The sequence below is a fragment of the Planococcus citri genome, chromosome 2, assembly GCF_950023065.1.
Source record: "Planococcus citri chromosome 2, ihPlaCitr1.1, whole genome shotgun sequence".
Classification (NCBI taxonomy): Eukaryota; Metazoa; Arthropoda; class Insecta; order Hemiptera; family Pseudococcidae; genus Planococcus; species Planococcus citri.
The window spans coordinates 12,161,780-12,183,354 of NC_088678.1; the positions used below are offsets into that span (position 1 = coordinate 12,161,780).

General features: G+C 33.4%; 2 protein-coding genes across 2 annotated transcripts; one reads left to right on the forward strand and one right to left on the reverse strand.

Moving 5' to 3' along the window:
* Positions 1 to 268: 268 nt before the first annotated feature.
* LOC135833993 (uncharacterized) lies at positions 269 to 3,360 on the reverse strand. The gene is made up of 5 exons (XM_065347830.1): positions 2,363 to 3,360; positions 2,188 to 2,265; positions 1,639 to 2,016; positions 1,135 to 1,541; positions 269 to 651 (listed from the first exon to the last, which is right to left on the reverse strand). Exons 1-5 carry the CDS (start codon positions 3,358 to 3,360, stop codon positions 269 to 271), a joined length of 2,244 nt encoding a protein of 747 aa, XP_065203902.1.
* Positions 3,361 to 12,759: 9,399 nt separating this feature from the next.
* On the forward strand, positions 12,760 to 17,251 carry LOC135834687 (uncharacterized). Its single transcript, XM_065348635.1, has 5 exons — positions 12,760 to 13,132; positions 13,263 to 13,302; positions 13,468 to 13,553; positions 13,637 to 13,766; positions 16,402 to 17,251. Exons 1-5 carry the CDS (start codon positions 13,058 to 13,060, stop codon positions 16,587 to 16,589), a joined length of 519 nt encoding a protein of 172 aa, XP_065204707.1. The 5' UTR covers positions 12,760 to 13,057; the 3' UTR covers positions 16,590 to 17,251.
* The last annotated feature ends 4,324 nt before the right edge of the window (positions 17,252 to 21,575 follow it).

Consider the following 21,575-nt stretch of genomic DNA (forward strand, 5'->3'; position numbering starts at 1 on the left):
AAAAAAAAAATGATTGAAATGAAATGAAAGATGAACACTGGGTACTATTTATTATAGAAATATTTCAAACACAGGAGTTGATACAGGTAAAAATAATCACAAGAACTCTTGAAAACTTATAAACAAATAGATTTCATAAAAGATGTAACCTAGAATTCATAAACACAAGTAAGGAAACGTAAGTAAGTATAAGTTAATCTATTGAAGAAAGATACAAAAATTACAAAATTAATTACAAATTTTTAAAAAATTTCAAGAAAAAGTACATTTATTCTTCGAGATCCGATTCGCCTGTGTCGTGGTCATCGTTGAAGAAAGGGCGGCCTACCTTTAGCTCAATGACATATCTCTTGATGTATCGTACTTCTTTTTTACGACCCTGTTTGCTTAAACAATTACATGGAATGAGCCCTCTGCGGAATCTATTAATGATAATTTCGCCGTTTCTTCCATTTCTTCGATTTTTATAATTGTCAACAACCAAAGTGTGATCCTTTGATGCCTTAGTTTTGGGATGCATGATTTTGAAAATTCTTTCAATGCAAGACTTTTGCAATCGTTGACTGACGTAGGGTAGCGTTGTGTAGTATTGCTTCCAATATACACTATCCAATATTTTTTCCAAGATATTGTCTGGTAAATCGTTTAAGCCTGTGAATAAGAACAGAATATTATTAGGATTTATACCTACAGAATTTCAAGAAAGAGAATGAACTCAGGTTAGTTACATTTCAATCCACATAACCATAGGGCAAACTACGGAAAGATTCAATTCTCCTCCTTTTTGGGGCAACTTCACCATATTCTTTTGACATTTCTTGTGTTACCACATGAAAAGGCCTCTTCCTTTGGATTTGGTTTTTATATTCAACCTTTATTTTCTGTGGTCGATTAGTGGAGGTTTGTGAGAGGACAAAATTTTTCAGTGCTTCATAATTCAGGCTCTGAAGGGTATTATAATTCAGGGTGAAACCCCGAATCTTCACCACATGTTTGAGCTCACCTTTCCCTGTTTTTATGCAATAGGCATAATTCTTTGGACCTCCTGAAAGTATAATGAAAAATTCATCATTGATAACTGTTAATTATTAATTGATAGATAGAATCTATTCATGATCAATAAATTCATCATACCAGAAATGAATTCTGTTATATAGGCTCCTTCACCCTCTTTTTCCAGTTCATTTCCCATCTGGCCTAAGTAAGGTCCTGTCTCTATTTGCTCATCTCCTGGTCTTTCAATATAGATAATTGAATCTGTATCACAGTAGAGTACTCTATCTTGTAATTTTTCCAAATAACTATATAGGACCAGCCTGGCTTCGGCAGTTACATGAGCACTGAGTACTGGATTGATAAAGGGTGTATCAATGGCTGTTTCTTCAAGGTATTCCCAGTGGACATAAACTAAATCATCAGTAACAAAAGTTGTATCTGTTATGTCTATTGCTGGGTTTGAAAAGTATTCGAAGAATTCGGGTCCATCCTTTATGACTTTCACCTGCCTTTGATTGTTCCTCTGCCCAAATTTTCCCCAGAGACTGAAAAATAAACAAAAACCATATCAATGTTGATATGATGTACCTACTTTTGAGAAATTTATGAGTTATATCAAAGGATAGGTAGCCAGCATCTTACCTATTTAGACAGAGTTTGCTCAGAGATCTTAGGCCTGGATTAGGTTCAATTTTCTCCAGATCTAGGGTTACGCCTTCTCGAAGTTTCATTTCTTCAATAAATTTTCTTTTGTCGTCATCTGACTGGACATGAGGTGGAAACCCTGAGGCTTCTTGTTTTATCTTCAAGAACGTATTTATATAGTTTACAAATAAGCCGCCTGAATTGGTTTGAATGTTATATTTTGTGGATTTATAAGCCCAAACTTCATAGATCTCTTTGATTTGGTATCCTTTTTCTACAGCTTTATTTAGTTCAATACATGTATAGGTACCCATAATTTCTCTTTCATTATCGGAATGGTTACATGCAAGTTTATTTTCTTCAGAGGCACATGTTCTACAAAGTGCAAATACCAATTTATTGTTCACTTTAACTGGTAAAACTGGTAGATATAGCTGTTTTGGTGGAAGAAGCCTAACTTTTGCAATTCCTGTAATATTATTCAAATTTGGGGGAATATCATTGCCAAGCAAAATTTTTGGATGTCCTATAGGATAACATCCATACTTGTTAACGTAAGGATAGAGAGAATTCACATCTAGATAGCGAATTTTTTCGTTTTTTTCTGGGTCCACTCTATAGTACCTGTATCAGAAGAAAAAAAAAGAAAAATTTGCATTAGAGAACCTCTCTGATAGTTTTTCCCCTACAAAAACCTATAACTTATCACCTTTATACATACCAATAAAAGTTTTCTGTCCTGCCACCGAAGAATGGTTCACGGTTGGAGTATATCGGGGTTGGAATTTGGACATTTGTCATATAATGCTTCAGAGTAGGATTACTTCTGCATTCATTATAGATCTCACATTCCCATTTAGTGATAACATAAGGGGCTTCAGGCAGAGAAAGAAGATGTTCTAATTTTTTCAGTGTATTCTTATATCGCATGTCCATATTGACATATTCTTTACTATCTTTCGATTTAACAGCTGTTGTTCGATTGGCAAAACATTTTGGACATCCGTGATAATAGCATCCATTAATTTCGATAATCAATGGTCTTACACTTGGCATATCTTCAGGAACTGGACCTAATTTTTCCATAGGAAATGACGGATGGTAGCCATCAACCTTATATTTGCCAATTTGCTTTTCCCATCCACGGTAAGCAGATTCTAATTGAACACCATGCATATCTTCAAAGTACTTCAAATATCGAACTGCCAACATTGATTGATTGTCCCTCATTCGATATGATGGAAAGGTCATCAAAGGGATGGTATTTGGCGGTATGAAATTTGTTCTGTAAGCAGTCATGCAGGCACTGGCTATTGTTGATGTTGCTGCTAGAGGGTCTATCCCCATTAAATCGTAGAATAGTTTTCGAAACTTTATACAAGATTTTCTTAGTACATTTACATCTGCAATGCAGTACTTTCGGATCTCTTCTTGAAAATTGAATGTCACATTCTTGGATTTTTGATCATTGTACCATTCTTCGAATTTTTTCCTTTCTTTAAGACCCATTTCATCCATACCGTAATATTTTGCTTCAGGGATAGAGCCACAGTAGTTTTGATTCGGTAAAGTGTTGAAATAATGGGGGAAATACCCCTTCTCTGCATCTTCAATGCCAAACATATCAGGTAGAGCAGCCAGTCTGGTATGGAAAAAGTTTAGGCTATCTTTGAATTCAATTTGTTTATGTTTCATCATTATCAGTTTTGAACCATTCATAGTTAAGGTAGGTACCCAATTTAGTTTTCGAACCATGAATTCTATTAGGAAAATATAATCATAGCCACCTCCATTGTGAGCATACACATATGTTTTTTTGAATTTGGGTGTTTTATTACGAATAATATCGAAAAATTCTTCTAGCAATTCATCTCCTTCTTTGTTTTCAATCACATACTGACGCTGCCCACAATGGCTACAATCTATCGTTATGTCATCATTTTCATTGTTAATACAGCGCATACAATTCATCTGTAGCACAGCAAAATTTGGTATGTGACGGCGAGCTGTATACTTAGGGGTGACAATCCATGGCTCTTCTTCTACCCTTGCTTCAAAATCAAAGAAAACATATAAATCATCGCTTCTTTTGTTCATTTTCTTCATAGGCTTGATAAAACATACGTGATCATAAGGCACCAATTTATCGCAGTTTTCACAGACATGAGAGTCACATTTGTGTTGCTGGTTTTTTTGCCTTCTAACAGAATATAACTTTTCACAGCTCTTACAAAATTTCAAGCCTTCACATACACTTTTGTTCTTCTCAAAATGGCCTGGAACCTTATGTTTATCATAGCATATTTGATCAAGAAATTTCCGATTGCAATCTTTGCACGTTTTAATTTGGTCCACTGATTTGAACTTACATTTCGGCTCTTTCAAGCATTGGCTGCAAGCATTTATACAATTTGGGTGTTCACCCTTATGGTGATAGCCTTTACCACATGCGTAGCAAAAGAAGTCAAACCCAAAAGCCCCTTTCAAAGTGGTTATCACATTATAATGTTCATTTAAGTAGTACAAGTTTATATACTTCTGGGCTGTGGTCTTTCCTCTGAAATAAAGTATTCTGCCATTCACATCGTCACCATGAAAAACAGTTATCTTGTAGTCTTTTAAATAATTCTGAAAACGGGTGAGGGCTTCAATACCGCCTCCAATTTCATCAATATTCACCCCTGCTTCTCTGCATAGTTTCTGAGCCTGCAGTAACTGATAGTCTCGATTCTTTTGGATTATTAATTCATAATGGTTTTTTGCATTCTGGTTATCTTCTTTATGAACCAGAGCTATACCAACTACAAGGGCTCTAGGCAAACATAAGTTGTCATGGGGGTTTTCAATTGTAATTATAGATGTTTTTTTCCGGCAAATTTCTTCATAGCTCATTAAGTCAAATTTTCGTCTTCTCCCGTTCCCATCAGGCATTCGTACTTTGGTTATTTTGATCTTAAAGGGTTCATCCGTTAAAAAATTTTTATTACTCTGAATAATTCGTGAAAATTCATTCATTATTACATCACTGGAAAATTGGTCAGGTGTCCTATATGAAATAAATATGGGTTTTTCTGCCGATTCATTGCCCATAACCAGACCAACTCTATCACGGGGATTCATATCGTTGATAACAAATTCATTTATCAACTTATTCAGGGCTTTTTTTAGGTATTCTTCCGGATTTTCTTTTTTCAAGTTTTCTTTTAATTTGGCTGTCATTGTGAGTGCTTCAGTAGAAAATTTTTTAATAACTTTTGATGATATGCCTAGTACATCATAAAATTCCTCCTCTATTTCATCTGTTTCATCTGTGGGTATAAAAGAAAGAAAAAAAAATGTGTGTTAAGGAATTGTCTTTTTTAAGAAAAAAAAAATTAGGGTGTATTGTGCATCAATTTTTCCCTGTACCATTCCCCCCAGCTCTCAAGTGAAGTTGCCTCAAAATAGTTGGAGCACATATCTTCGATAAAATCTTCCCAAGATAACACTGGTAGGTTTAGTTGTTTGTGGATGGCTTGGCTCAATTTCCATTTGTCAAAATATGGTTCTAGCAGAAAAAATTGCAAGTCCTCTGCCCTTCCCTCTTTTTGATAATCTCTAATTAAATCTGTTTCAGTGTAAAATTGTGGAAGAGAAAATACGTGAACAACATCATCTTGTGTATAATCTTGCCAATTTTTTGATTCGATGTACTTTGCTTTTTTAAGAACTTCTATTACATTGATTGTTTCCTTGTTAAAATGCAGGCAGCTGATCAGGAATTGTTTAAATTTTTCTTTTAGGTGTGCTCGAATAAAGTTTTTAATTTCGTCATATTTTTCCAAAAATTTTTCATTCCAAATTTTTTCAAATTTTTCAACAATAATTTCACATAGATAATCGCTTGCTTGTGCCAACATCACAATAGAAGCCCCAGGGAGATGACTAACAATTTCGAAAATTAATTCAGGGGGTAAATCAAGAAGCTCTGTTTAAAAAAAAAAAGAGAAAGAAATTAGATTTTTTACAACAGCAAAAAGGGGAAAGGGGCAGGGAAATCTTAGATTAAAAAGCATTTAATTAGGCAAGCATAAAGCCACACATGCATTCAATCACTTGTTTGTTTTTTTTTTATACTTTGAAAAAAAAAAAATTGCCAAATCTCTTTTTCAGAACAGATATTTTTTACTCAATTTTAAAAAATGTGAGAAAAATTATTTTGAATTGGTGATATTTTTAAATTTGAATTATTCTGTGTAGAGTTAGAAATGAATGACCTCAGAGTGTGTTTGCAAAAAAAATTTCTAAAAAAAAAAATATATACCTATTTTGCTTTGTTTTTTTTCTCAAATGAAAGAAATTAATAATTTTTTTACACCACCTCCCTGCCTAATTTTACTTTGAGCAAAATGATCTTCGAACTCGTATGTAGGTATTTACTTTGCATAGCTTCAAGCATAAATTTTTTTTAAAAAAAGACAAAAACTTACCAACTGGCTGCATACGATTAGATGGTCCTGGTAAACCAACAGGCTGTATAGGATTGGATGGCCCTGGAGCACCAACAGGAGATAAAATTTCATGCACTTCGTCTGCTTGGAGTACAGGTAAAGGGCTGTGAGAAATTTGCTCCAATACCTTGGACATTTCTTCTTCATTAACTGGATTGTCCAACTCGCCAAAAATTTTCGAACTTTCCATTTTTGAAAAGCGAAATATTTACCACAAAAAAAATTGAAACAGTTCGCGAATAATTTACGTTTGACGATTCACTTCACTTTATTCCACAGTACACAGTACACAGTACACAATTTTGAAAAATATGTTCATTCAAAAGATTTGAAAAATAAACACACAGATACACAGTACAGAAAAAGTATAGAATCACACAGCACTAGCAGAATAAACTCTTTGAAAAAATCACGAATGCACAAATGAACAACTGAAACCTCCACTGACCAACTACTTTCTTATATGGATTCTAAAATCTCACCCTTACATTCTAGCTCTTTCTCCATATACCCTCCCTTGGAAACAGAAAACCTGTTCTCAAAGTATACCTGCTTTCTACTTTCTTCCATTTCCAGATCTTTCCAAGACAGAATTTCTTTGTACTTCTACATCACACATTTCTAGAAGAACAAGAAAGATTAATGACTTTTTTTCTAATGTATAAAGTGGCGACACATGTCTGTAGCTATTGTTGACCAAAGGCTTGTCTTTTAAGGAATTCTTATTCAGTCTAGAAACATCTGAATATTGTAGGCATTTAAGATATTGATGCTTGGGTGGAAGGATATGGAAAAGAATAGAAAAAGTCTAGTACTAATTTACTATATCCATAATGCCTGTACATACCTACGATTAAAATCACTGATAATTATTTCAATTGAAGAAATCAATCAATCAGTCCATCTATATGAAGGGGGGGGGGCAGAGGGGGGTTGATATTTCCATTTGTTCCCATATAATCGTAATTGGCAAAATCGATTATGAATATTTTAATTAAAGAAATCAATTGTGATAATTATTCTGAATCAATGAAATATTTAATTAATTGATCGATCATATTGATATGTACCAGTGTTTTAATTTAATTAATTAATTAATTCGTCAATCAATATTAATTTAATATCCTCCCTCACCCCCGCCACCTAAGCCAGCATTCCACCACGTGTGCGCGAACCAGTTTCCCTCCTCACCCCGCCTACAGCATTACCCACCCTGTACTGTACTCGCGAGCCAACGTTGCGTGTGTTGCGGGTTGCATATCTTGCACCTGATCGTAGAGTACCTCCTTAACTACTTACGGCACATACATATTTTTAGAATAGAGTTACAATTAATAGGTACAGAAAGATCGGCTACCTGGATTTTAAATTTGTTTACTTATACCTAGGTATCTAATTTTGAGCAGTGTAGAAATTTAATGCTTAACATCGTCAGTATGAGTGGGGTCATCAGAAAGGAGGACCTGAAGTTGGTTTGAATTCAAGAAGAGTCTGGAGCATTCATTTTGGTAGGATGGACAGTGCATTAGTAAATGAGCAATGTTTAGGGGAATATTGCATTCCGGGTATGAGGAAGGAGGCTATTTAAGAAATATGAATTGGTGAGCCAGAAGAAAGTAGCCACCCCTGAGTTGGGCGAGAAGAACCTCAGATTTACGCTGAAGTTGTTCTGAAGTTTTCCATACATAGATGTGATGTTTTTGATGCTTTTTAGTTTATTTGTACCTACATACTTTGGACTAGAGACCATGAAGATTGAAATACTTCATGCATTACTTAGCGTTTTGGAATGGAGTTTTAGGCCAGATAGAGGGATTGGTGTGTTGACAGGGGAGGGGGAAGGTGGAGGTGAGCCTGTTTAGCTATTTTATCTGCCAACTCATTACCTTGAATCTAGGAGTGTGAAAGTCAAAAAAATTCTAAAAAATTGTCTCAGGTGGTTCCTAAAATACATTGTAACAGTGCGATCTGGAATAATTCAGGTAGACGAGGATAATGATAATAAATGCCACAATGGGGAGGATAAAAAATATTCCTAAGGGGGTGAATATTTTTCATATGTTGGATAGCTCATTCATCTATAAAAATCATTCCTGATGACACTGTCCATCTCATATTTGGATTCTCACTTTAATCACTCACACTAAATAAGGAAAAGAATCGAATTATTGTTATGATAATATATTGCAATATTTTAAAATACAATATCATTGGTACAATAATTCTGATCGTTAAAGCCAAGTATGCCATTGAAGGGTGGCTCATTGGTCATAGAACTACTTTTTTAAGGTAGTCCTTGTACCACGTAAGTGGTAGGTATTGAAAAGACAAGTGAAATAAATACACTTTCTATGCATCTATTGGATAAAAGTAAAGAAATACAATGGTTCTCGGGGCCATTGTAAGACAGAGAATTAATTACAATCGCGAGGTGTAATTGCAATTAATTCTAGGGGGGCTAAGGAGATGGTCAGCGGTACGAATCCTCCATTAATCACGTTTACCATCTCTTCCGCAGTCCCCCAATAAATAAGACCTTTAGCAATAGCAATAGGTAGAAGCAGCACTTTTGTAGGGTTGACTTAACTCAATGTCCAGTTCCATTGGGTAGTGCCGAGCGAAATAAAATACCATTCCCTAAGGCGGTCAGGCCATAACTGCTCCTTACAACGTCTGGATTTATTTGAATGCAGAAAATTTTTGATAAAAAATGAAGTCAATTAGGTTTTTAGTGTGCGTAGCGCACTATTGGTTTCGCTTTGAGAAATTGAAATTTCAATTACAATGAATGTTCTCTTAAGCTATCCAACCGTTTTTCGTACCTATTGGACACCATTTGAGAATCATTAAGGCGGAGGGAATAGATTAATTTTCATTCAATTCGGATGGGTAGGTAATTGCTGAGTAATTGCAATTTTAGTTTATTATTTTAATGCATTAAATCCTAAAAAAGGGAAAAGGGGACTTGTAGAACACCTGCCGCTCATTGTACCCTGCTATACCCCCAGTCTATTCCATCACCAGCTGTGTTTCATTGTACCCTGTTACACCCCCGGTCTGTTAGCTGTAAATTCCAAGTGGGAGTGGTTTGGTGGGGCGTTTACCAAACAAATATATTATTTTAATGCCCTAACCTTTGTAGTGAATTTGTGGCTGAGTGGTTAGGGCATGTAGGTAGGAATAGGAAATTTAGGGACCCAGGTTCGAATCCCCGTGAGGTAAGTACATAGGTAGGTGACAGATTTTTCGTAGGAAAATTGGGTAGGTAAATGCTTTGGAGTTACCTATTCGTAGTACATGATACTTGTAATGGGGCAAAAATAATGCTGAAATTGAGTTATGAATTATGATATCATTTGCTAACTAAAAATTCATTTCATTAATTTTTGTCTACCTATAGCCATAAGTATACCTACTTAGTAAGAATTACCTTGACATGAATAATTTTTAACTTTTTACTTATGATTTAAAAATTACTTCAAAATGAGTAATTAAACTAATTTTTGTACAATTGAAACATGTAATTTTTATTATCATGATTTAGTAAAAATTATTAAAACAAAATAATTTTTACTATTGGTACCTATAGCAAAATATATTAAAATGATAATTTTTACTATACGATTATAGTAAAAATTATTGAATGGGATCTGGTACTTAATTGTGCTAAATACCAGTAGGTATTTAGTTAAATTTTTTTGTAAAAATTACCCATATTTTTTTCGTGTAATTTAGAGACAATGCAAATTCTTAACATATTTTATAAGATTTAATTCTTAATTGAGAATAAAAAGCAAGTTCTGAAAATTGGTTTGAAAATTTATAAATTTGAAGACAATGGAAATTCTAAAAAAAATAATATGAAAATTTGTATTTAGAGACGCTGAGAATTCCAAAAATTGATTAAAAGTTCTGTAAGTTGCAGATAATGTGAATTTGAAAATTATATGAAATAAGTATTGTAATATTTATGAAGAAGATGAGAATTCTGAAAAATTGGAGGCAATGTAAATTCCAAAAATTGAGTAAACGTTTTACAATTTGTGGACAATATGAACTTGAAAATTGAATTTGAAATTTTTTAATTTAAAGACAATAAGAATTCTGAAAAATTATTCAAAATTTGACTATTTAGAGGCAATGTGAATTCTAAAAATTGATTGCAAATTTCCTAACTCAGCAGCAATGCAAAATTCTGAAAATTTATTGAAAACTTTACAAAATTGTATAAGCGATGGGGAATTCGGGAAATTGATTTGAAATTTTGTAAATTTTAAAACAATGCAAACTATGAAAAACAACTAGAAATTTCTTAATTTAGAAGCAATACAAGCTTATAAATTATTCTGAAATACCTATTGTAATTTGGAAAATATGAAAACACTGAAAAACAATTATTATTTTGAAGCAGTGAGAGTTTCAAAAATTCTCATAACTGTGACACTAACGGTTATAGCTGTAGAAAAGGCAGCTAGATACGCACACTTTGCAGCTAATCTTTGCTTAGCTGTCTAGTTTTCGATTTTTTCACTTTTGTTTTGTTTTTTTGGAAAATGTTTCTATGCGTTTTTAGCCTAAGGATTATTTTATAAATAAAAAAATGTGATCATGTAAGTATCGAAACCTACAAATACTTTTATTTTGCATTTCTGGAGCTGCGGATCATAGCTCTTCTGAGATTGAAAATTTAAAATTTTCTGCTGGTTCATTTGAGCTGTGCTGGTCACAACTGAGGTCTCCATTAGGGAATTGATGATGATACATTTTTCAATTTTAGATACTTGAAATTAAATTTGACGCAAACCTAGCAAAAAATCATGGCGATAAAGTTTGAAAAATTACGAATTCACAGGTCTTGTTGAGGTCATCTGTTCATAACTTTCTGTCAAGCTCCATCAAATTGAACAAAAGAAAAAAAAAATAACTCAGCTGCATGGTCTCTATGAGTATACCTACCTATAATTTTTTTCGAATAATTTTTGAACCAAATACCTACAGACATTTTTAAAATTAAAGCAGGCTCGGTACAAATAAACCTTTTCTACCTTTCCCCCTCCAGCAGCTGAGGATTGCAGGTATTTTTTTTAACTTGAAAAATTAAATATATGTACCAGTCACATGTTCGTCTGTTGAATTGAAGTTTTATTTTATGTTATCGCTTTCGGATGTTATTCTTCTGTTTCATGCATTCAATTTATTTATCAAATGATAAGAAAAGTTCTCTTATAATAATGTGGAAAATGTATTATTGGAACATGTCCGACGCGACTTATGCATGTTTAAATTGTGTACATATGTACCTAATGAATAAAAATAACTGCAGAGTAGATTATTATGGTATTTTTTTCGGGAATCAGATATACGTCTCTACGTTCATTTACCTTGGTAAGTTTGGTGAAAAATTTGCTGAATTCCACGAATTAAACATTCATGATTCAGCTGATGCAGCTATACTTACTTATATCCAGTCGATATCTCAAATTTAATCAAATTGCAGTAGGCTAGTGGTTGGAAGGAACCTAGAGGAAATAGATTTTTTCTTCACACTTCATTTTATTTTTTTTATTTTTTATTTTTTTTAGAAAAAGTAGGAGTTAAAAATGGAAGTTAAAAATTCGAGTTTCAATTGTGTATATCGCACCTCGGGAGTAATAAGGTCACATCTCAAAAAAAATTGATTTTGATGTTTTTGCATTTTTGGGGTTTGTATGACCCCCCTCAACCAACAATTACACTTTGAGTTGGGTACATCATCTAGATCTTGTAAAAAACGCAAATGGCCTAACTCAAAATCTCAACAACATTGCAAGTTGTTTGGAGTTATAAGGGCACATCTCAAAAAACACCACCTTTTTTGAGCCAATTTCGTACATACAAAGTGTTAACAAATAGTTTTGATTGTTTTAAATGTTTTTCAGTTAGAAATAGTCACAAGGAGTGCATTTTTTATTGGTTTGTACCAAATGGAAAAAAATTTTTAAATTGATCACTTTTCAGAAAAATGAATTTGCACATATCATGAAATTTTAGTTTTTTGAGAAAAACTCAAAAACTAAGCACTTTAGAAAAAAACTAACGACATTAAGTCGATTGGAAATTTAATTCTCTACAACTTTGTTATCGTGCAATTTTTTTTGGACGCTTCCTTTCGCCTCCACATCAACTTTAATGAAAGGTTCTAACTCAAAATGTTTTCCAAACATTGAAATATTTCCTCTTTAAGATTTTATTTTTCAAAGTGTTCTTATGCTAAATGAATGTAGGATACCAGATCTTTAAAATGAGGTGCTATTAATTCCTCACAATTAATTGTAAGTTGATAAAAATAATGAATCAAGTTTTGAAAAAAAAGAAAATCATCCTCCTGTAAAATTTCACTTTTTTGAGATGTGACCTTATAACTCCCGAGGTGCGATATGTACCTATTCTTTTTAAGTGATTTTATTCTTCTCCAGATGGATAATCTTTCACCATAGTTGTTAAAAAAAATGCAAATTTATTCATTTATGATTTATTCAACATACTCGTATGTACCTATTGTGCGTTTAGTTCGCGACGAACGTCACATAAATTGGCAACACTGCGCTTATTTCCCGTCGGAAAATTTTTTCACAACGTTTGTTATAATTACGCGCAGTTAATGAGCGTATACGTGCGATGATTCATTATGAATGGACACTGGGCGATAGATTTCAACTTTAACATACGTGCAAAAAAACATCTCTTTATTCGATACAGATGATCCGATAGGTAATTACTTAGCAAGTTTGCGAAACGAATTGTTTGGTTAGAGTCAGAGGTACGAAAATGTAATCGCAGCAGTTACATATAATACCTCTCCTACTGTGTTGTTGTAAAGTGAAGTGATATTCGGACCTAAGTATATCTAGAAGTAATTTTACTATGGAAAAAAAAAACCTGTAAAAATGTTGGAAAATGATCGCCGTTTTTGTGGATGTTCGCTTCAAACTGGAGCCACTGCTATTGTAGTTTTTGATGTGGTGAGTTAGACTTTTTTTTTTTAGCCATAATACAAGCAGAATAATCTTAAATTTATACACTTGTTGAATATTTTATCTCATCTAATTAATTTTTTTGTTTCATTTTTACGTGCTCGTTTTTTTAATACAGATATGGAATATCGTATTTTGTAGTTTATTGGCAATCACAAGTACGTACTTTGATTTATTTTATTTCATTCGATTAGGAATTATTTATTTTAATTTGAAAGTTACTTAATTTGTGAAATGCAATATCTACTGAAGATCATTTTACTCGAAATTCCATTGAAGTAGGTACCATTTCCAGTACAATAATATTTTCGTATTTATTTCAGACGGAAAATATTTCGATATTGTGGCACTTTGTTTGGTGTTAATTGAGCTTTGTATTGCTCCAATTGCATTCATTGGTGTTAGAACGGTATGAATTTCGAAGTAATTGATTCATAATAAGCGAAATCAAAGAACTACTTTTTCTCATGACGTTTGTAATTTTTATTCCAGGAAATATCTCTAGCTATATTGCCCTTTTTAATGTTGGAATCATTCAGAGTGATTTGTCTCGGATCGATAATAATACTTTATCCTACGTTGGATATTCCATTACAATTGATACATTTTATCGCATTTTTTAGTGAGTATTAATTATCTGACTATAATATTGAATCTTTACCGAACCTTTTTACGACTCCCCCCCCCCCCCTCCATGAAGTTATTGGTTTTTATTTTTTATTTTTTAAATCCTGAAAATGTTATTCTGTTTGAAATTAAATCGTGCAAAAAAGTCTCTCAAAATCTCAAAAAATTGGAATTTTTACTTTTAGACCCCCATATTTTTCTCATTAGTATGTACAATGAGAAATGAGACTTGGGCCTCTTAAAAATTTATGAGAATAAAAAAAGTGGGCATTTTCATGATGTTACATTCTATGTAATACGGATGATAAAAAAAGTAGAACTTTTTTGGGGGGGGGTGTTTGTAATTACTTGATTATTACACCCGTCGTGTGAGATTTAAATTGAGTTGTTAAGGTCAAGTTTTTTAATTAGGTCTAAGAATTTTTTAATTTCGGAAGGGTCGTCTGGTATGAATAGGGATCTTTCATCTATTTTCAGGGATATTAGTCTGTGCTGATGTAAGGAGGGACAGTGAAACAGTAAGTGTTGGATAGATATAAGTTCTGACAGGCAGAACTGGCATGTGGGTTTTGGGGCCTTTTCATAGAGGTGATCGTGGGTGATTTTTGTGTGGCCAATTCTCAATCTGGTTATAATGATTTCTTCAAGTCTATTTAGTTGAGATAGGTTTTTCCAAGGCTGAGTAGGTAGTTTTTTTGTGGTGAAAGAGCTTGTTTGATGTTTGGAGGGACCAAAAGTTTTGCCATTTCTTAAGTGTGCTTTGGGTAAAGATAGATTTAAGGTTGTCAGCTGTGATAAATGTGAGCGGAGAAAGAGTAGTGGCGGATTTTGCAATTTTATCTACAATTTCATTTCTTGTGATTCCAACCTGGCTGGGTACATACATAAACTGGATGGAGTAGTTTGAATTTTGTAAATCAAATAGAGTTTTATGAATATTTTGAATTGGGGTGTGGTCAGAAAATCGATTTTGGATAGCAGTTAGTGAGCTGAGGTAATCACTCTGAATTAAGAAAGACTTATTTTCTGATTCATAAGTGAGTATATCACAGAGACAGTGGAAAATAGCTGTGAGTTCGGCAGTGTAGATTGAAGAGCTGTTATGGATTTTAAAATTTGAAATTTTATCATTAATAGAGTAGGCAAACCCTGAATGAAGTGTTGGTATTTTTGATCCATCTGTAAAGCAGAGATTGAATTTTTTGTATTCTGATAAGAGTTCAAGATAAATTTGTTTTATTACTAGTGGAGAGTGGCTATTTTTTGAGTAGTTAATAAGTTGTGTATTGACTTGAGGAGGCCTGAGGAGCCAAGGGGGATATAATATTGGTTGTTGGATGAGTGTTTTAGGATTGATTTGAAGATCATTCAACATTGTGATGAAATTAGAAATGGGTCCTTCTATATGATCAAAATGTTGGGGGTTGGGTGGATTAGTTGAGTTTTGGAGTGGATTTGGAGCATCAAAATTTCGAAAAAAATAAAAAAAATTGGATAAATAATATTGTGGGTTAAATTGAAGAATTCTGGAACAGGAATTTAAAATTTATAAAAAGATACTGAAGAAGAAGAAGAATAAATCTTTATTTAAGGACGCCTTAGAATCTAGGCCTTTTAGCGTCCACAGTTTGTTTACAGTTTAATTTACCTACTCTTATTTTATTTTTTACAATTTTTTTTCAACTTTGAGGGTTTCCAATTCTCTATACAAATGGACCAACATTGTTGGAGGATGAAAGAAGGTTCTTGAAAAATGGACTAGTGACAATAATTGTCATATGTATAAGTGTATCTTCCGATCAAAAATCGATCATGATCAAGAATCAGTTCATTTGTGATTTTCGATTCCACATGATTGATCATGTTCAGAATGAAAAATCAATATTAACCTGAAAAACAGGATTTCCGATTGAAAATCGACTGATCGAACCCTAAAAATCGATTTATTTGCGAATCTCGGTTTCGTAATGATCGATCATGTTCGGAAAATAGATTTTAGCAAAGGACCTCTTGAGTCCTGATCAAACATCGATAACGATCAAAAATCAATGAATCAAACTTCAGAGATCGATTTATTTTGAAAATTTATTTTTCAATCTTAGATTTTGATGATGAAAAGTTATCGATCTTTTCAAAAATATAGGTAATTGGGATATTCAACAATTTGAAAAAAATGCCACCTTTATTTATTTATTTATTTTTTTCAACTTTAGAAGGGGAACTATATGGAAGGTACAAGATACATATTTTCTTGAAAAAAAGACAGGTGTGTTTTCATAGAAAAATTCTGATTCAGAAATGAATAGTTCTCGAGTACAAGGGGACGAATATTTCGAAGAATTCTGATGCAAAAATGAACCATTCTTGGATAAATAGACTTTTACCCTCGATTTTTATGATTTTTGTTTGAATTTATGATGGGGGGGGGAGGCTCTTGGCTCCACTGTGTTTAGACCAAAAGGAAAATTTTCAAAAAAACAGAGAATTATTTTCTCGTGAGTAAATTTAAAATCCAACAACAGGGAATGGAAACGTTAAAAGATCGAAACTTTGAAACCAATAAAAGTATGCATTTACCTATCTTAAAATTCAAAATGTAATGTATTTTTTCTCTTTTACTAATTTCACAGTCGTCGACTTATGTTTGTTCGTGGTGATGTGCTATTGCTTCAAAGAAATAAGAGAGAAGAATTACTGCCGAGAAGCCGTCGTCATTCACGAAGCTATGCACTCGGGAAGAAGGAAGATAAGTCGTTTAGGTTCATCGCTAAATATGGATATGTTTACACCACCCAGATCTTATGATAATTTATCCTAAATTTGAGTGCACAAAATACTTACTTATCTAGTTTTTTCTTTCGACGAACAAAAATAATACTCAAGTATTAGAATGATTCTTTTATGCATTTTTGTCATTTGTAAATTCATGCTGATGGGGTAACTTTATGATTTTTTTTTCAATTTTATACTTTGGCAATACTTTGGCAATGTTATTCTATTCTATGGCAGAGAGGAAGGGGGGATGTAAATAAATTCTTTAAATCACCTTTGGAATGGATATGTTATTCTTGAGATTTACTTATTTTTCAGTATATTCAGTTGCGATACCCCCTTCCCAAAGTTGAATATTGGGTACTTTCATGTGTTAAAAATCGTAAAAAATTGTAAGCCCAGTTGTGCACTCACGTCAGTCATGAAACAAAATTCGAAATAATGAAATTTTGTTATTTTTTAAAAGTCATCTTTATAAGCATAGGTATATAAAGTACCTACCTACCTACTTAATTACGAACTTTAAAAAAAAATTAGATATTGAGGTTGGTATTTCTAAAACAAAATCAAATCAAAATTAAAAACTCAATCGATCATTATGTTATTCATGATAAATGAGCTGATTTTAGTCTAGTTTTTACTACATGTACCAAGGTATTACCTACCTGTGATTTTTTTTTTTTAATAAAAGCTTTCGCGTTTAAGAAATGTTAGTTTTATATTTTATTAAAAGTGTGAAAGAGAGCAGATAGAAATTCAAACCATTCAGTGTTACGTAGGCCTCTAAACCTAAACAATTGGTTACCTACTGTCTGATTTACCGACCTCACAATGTTATGGTCAAGTAACCAAGCAACTTCGTGTTCTGTAATATCATCCTTCTTATTAGGAATGCTAAATTATAAATAATTATGATGTATACCTCTATCCTACTTCAGCCAAGTACCTTTAACAGACCACGAATGGAAAGAAAAAGTAAACAAATTTACCTTCCCCCTTGAGTTTTAATAATTTGTTTAAATTCGATAAATTATAGGTCTATAGGTATAAGTAGCCTATAAAGCAAATTCACGTGATGTCAGTGATGTGTCTGTTAGTTCGGATACTCATGCCATACCATATCGCTTGTTGATGGTGCTCGTTGACACAATAGGTAGGTATTGTACATGTGCGTAGAATTCGAAGAGCTAAATTTTTGGAATAAAAATTTATTGAAAATGAAAGAAGAGTACGGTGTTTCGTCGTGGGATGAACTTGGGCATTTAATGAAACTTGTCAGTTGTTCAGTGTTGATGTTAGATTTGGTAAGTGTCGTTTACCTATTTACCTACTAGTCAATTTAATACAACCTTGAACCTTAATTCTATCAGTATTTATAAACTCGAAAATAATTTTGAAATAATCCATGAAAATAACATCACCGAACTTTTGTGTTAGGTTTTGGGGTTTTTTGATTTAATGCTGGTGATATTTCTCTCGGTGGAGTATTTTTGTCCAATTGCTTCCGGTGAGTACAAATTTACTACTTACTCATTATGCAAACCTTCGCAATTCACCTGTTGATAAATGATTATTTTGAAACTTGAGACTAAATTGAGATAAAAAATTTCAGTCAGATTGCTATGGGAGATTTCAATGTTTTGCATTTTGCTGTATTGCGAAGAATCAGGCCGATATGGGATTAAAAAAGTAGGTCAGCTCTTATATATCATTTTAAACTTATATTCTGCTTCATTATGAATTACGCTACCTATATAGGTAATATTTTTTTTTGGTGCCAATTTTTACATTACATTGCTTGCAAATTTTTCAGAAAGAACGAGCTCACTTGATTCCATACATATTATTGCAGTTATTCGTTTTTATGAAAATTGCAATTGCTTTAATCTGTTGCATTTCGATTGATGATTGGGTCGCCAAAGATCTATTTGGTCCTTCCTGGGAAATTTTTTCTATGTTGCTGCATGAAAACGTGTATTCATTGATGGTAGCTTCATGCTGTGATGCCAAATATCCGTATAGGCAAGGTTACCTCATAGAATTAGGTAAGTAGTGTTATTCATTTCTTCGTTTATCCTCTTTCATCCTCCTCTCTTCCTCTATTGCCCTCGCAGACTTAATCATCTATCATTTAGTATTTTGATTTAATCGTAAATCAAATTCTAAATCTGAAATCTAAGCTGTTGGGTACCTACCTACGTACATACTTAGACCTAATAATTATCTTGTGTTTGAATTTTCAGGTTTGCATATTTGTTTCTTTGGAACAATTTGTCGCTGTTTCAAAGCTGCAGAATCTAAAGAAGAGTTTCGTCGCAGAAGAATGGAGTTACTGAACCTTTAAACAAGAGGTGAAAAAAAAAGTTCCGTGGAATACGAGTATCGCGTACTTGATGCAACTACGTAGGACACGGAGGTTAGTAAAAGCTGCAAATTTGCTGCTGCATGATTTTTTCGAAGAAAAAAAATTTGTGTGCATATGAATTCGGTAGGTTCAGAGGTATGGCAATTTCAATTTTTTTTTGTCAATATCTACCCTCTGGGAGTCAAAAAATTTCGAAAAAATTCACGTTGCTGGACTCATGTCTCCTCCATATACCTATTTTGGGTGAATTCAACATTTTTTGTTCAAAACTCGTCGCAGTAAGGAGGTGGGGTGGGGAAAATTTATTGGTTTCAAAATTTCTTTCAAAAGTACCCAATTTCATCAGAATTCCAAAAATCAGAGAACAGGGACATCGCACCTATTTTATCTGAGAGTACCTAGGTAGTCTTTCAGAATTTGAACGTTTTTTTTTTTTTTTTTTTTTTTTAGAAATTTCAGCTCTGAAACAGAAATGCAAAAAGGCTCGAACCAAGAAGTGAGGGCAAAAGCTTTCAAAATTTCGTATTTCGTGAATTAAACAAATATTTTTTTCTGTGTTGAGGAGTTTATTTTTAGATTTAAACGTTTCTTTTTGATTTTGAATAATAGATTTTTAGAAAGCTTTATTTTGAAAAAGAAAAACCAACGAGCCAGAGTGAAGCGATCGATGACAAAAAATTTCAAAAACATAGGCACACTGTTTGAAACCAGTGGTAGTGACAGACCAGTGTTTAAATCCACAGTTTAAAACCAGTGTTTGTGACATAAGGTAAACCTGCCTATTAGTACACACTTAACGTTTGAGACGCTATAGCTCGCAGAGTTGTGCATCAAAATTTACCAAATTTTGTACAAATGTACTTTGAAGTCTTTATGGGTACATAACTGAATACTTACTTTTGAATTTCTCATTGCGGGTTTTTTGTAATTACGCAAATACGAGAGCCACTCAAATGCGTACTAATAGGAAGGTACCTTCCTATTAGTACGCAAACGTCCGCCTATAAGTAGGCAAAAGTAAATACACGTTGAAAATTGTGAAAAATCCAACAAAAAGCAATAAAAAAGTGTAATAGCATATTTAGAGGGAATTACTGTGTTAAAAAACGAAATTAGCAATTCAAATATCCGTAAAAGCAAAGTTTTCAGATTTTCAAAAAATGCATTTTTTTGACATCATATTTTTTGTCCATTTTTTTGAAATTAACGTCAGTATCATGATCAGACTTCATAATCTTGAACTTGGATGGACTAAATACAAATTTCAGCTAATTTTTTTCATTTTAATGCAAAATGATCAAAAAAAAAAAAATGAAAATTTACATGTAAAAATGATGCGTACTAATAGGACTTAGGGGGTGCATACTTATAAGTTTTTTGTTCTGACATAAAATGATGTCTAGCCTCTATAATAAAATAATATTTTCGAAATGTCTTTTTTTTCATAAGAAACTACATAAAATTGCGGATCGATTGGTATAAGATACTTACCAAATAACTTTATTTTAATATGTTCAATATCATTTCCCATTTTGATGAAAAAAAAAATCCAAAACACAGTTTTTCATTCAAATTGTTCTCAGAGACAGAGTTTTCAATAAAACTGCGTGATTTTTTCAGAGAAACTAGGGTCATTAGTCAGCTACGCCATAGTGTGGTCAAATTTTCGATCAGTGTTACCAATCGCGAGAAAAACGCAATGCGTACTAATAGGCAGTGCGTACTAATAGGCAGATTTACTTTACAATGATTAAAAGCAGTGGTAGTGACAGACCAGTGTTTGTGACAGACAATGTTTAAAACCAGTGGTAGTGACAGACACTGTTTAAAACCAGTGGTAGTGACAAACCAGTGTTTGTGGCAGACACTGCTCAAAACCAGTGTTTGTTCCATACACTGTTTAAAACCAGTGGTACTGACAGACCAGTGTTTGTGACAGACACTGTTTAAAACCAGTGGTACTGACAGACCAGTGGTAGTGACAGACACTGTTTGAAACCAGTGGTAGTGACAGACACTGTTTAAATCCACAGTTTAAAACCAGTGTTTGTGACATACAATGACTAAAAGCAGTGATAGTGACAGACACTGTTTAAAACCAGTGATAGTGACAGACCCGTGTTTGTGACAGACACTGTTAAAAACCAGTGGTAGTGACAGACACTGTTTGAAAGCAGTGGTAGTGACACACACTGTTTGAAACCAGTGATAGTGACAGACCCTGTTTAAAACCAGTGGTAGTGGCAGACACTGTTCAAGACCAGTGTTTGTGACAGATGCTGTTTAAGGTCATTATTTATCAACCCGCCTGTTGGTTGCACTCTCAAAGTTATTTTCCGCCTGTCTGGCCTCTCAAGGTTGTCTGCCTTTCTCTCGGGCCTCATGAAGAATATTGACCCGTCTCCCAGGCCTCTCAAGGTGGACTGTCCACCAGTCTAGTCTATCATAATATCAAAGTTGTCTGTCTGTGTCTGGCCTCCCAATGTCGTGTACCTGTTTGTCCAGCATCTTAAGGTCATCGACCTATTGGTCTAGCTTCACATAGCCGTCTGCCTGCCTGTCTGTCCTCCTGTCTGCTGTCTTGCCTATTGAGGTCATTGATCTTTTAATATAATCTCTCGAGCTAGGTCGTCTGCCTGCCTGTCCAGGCTCTTGAGGCCATTGATC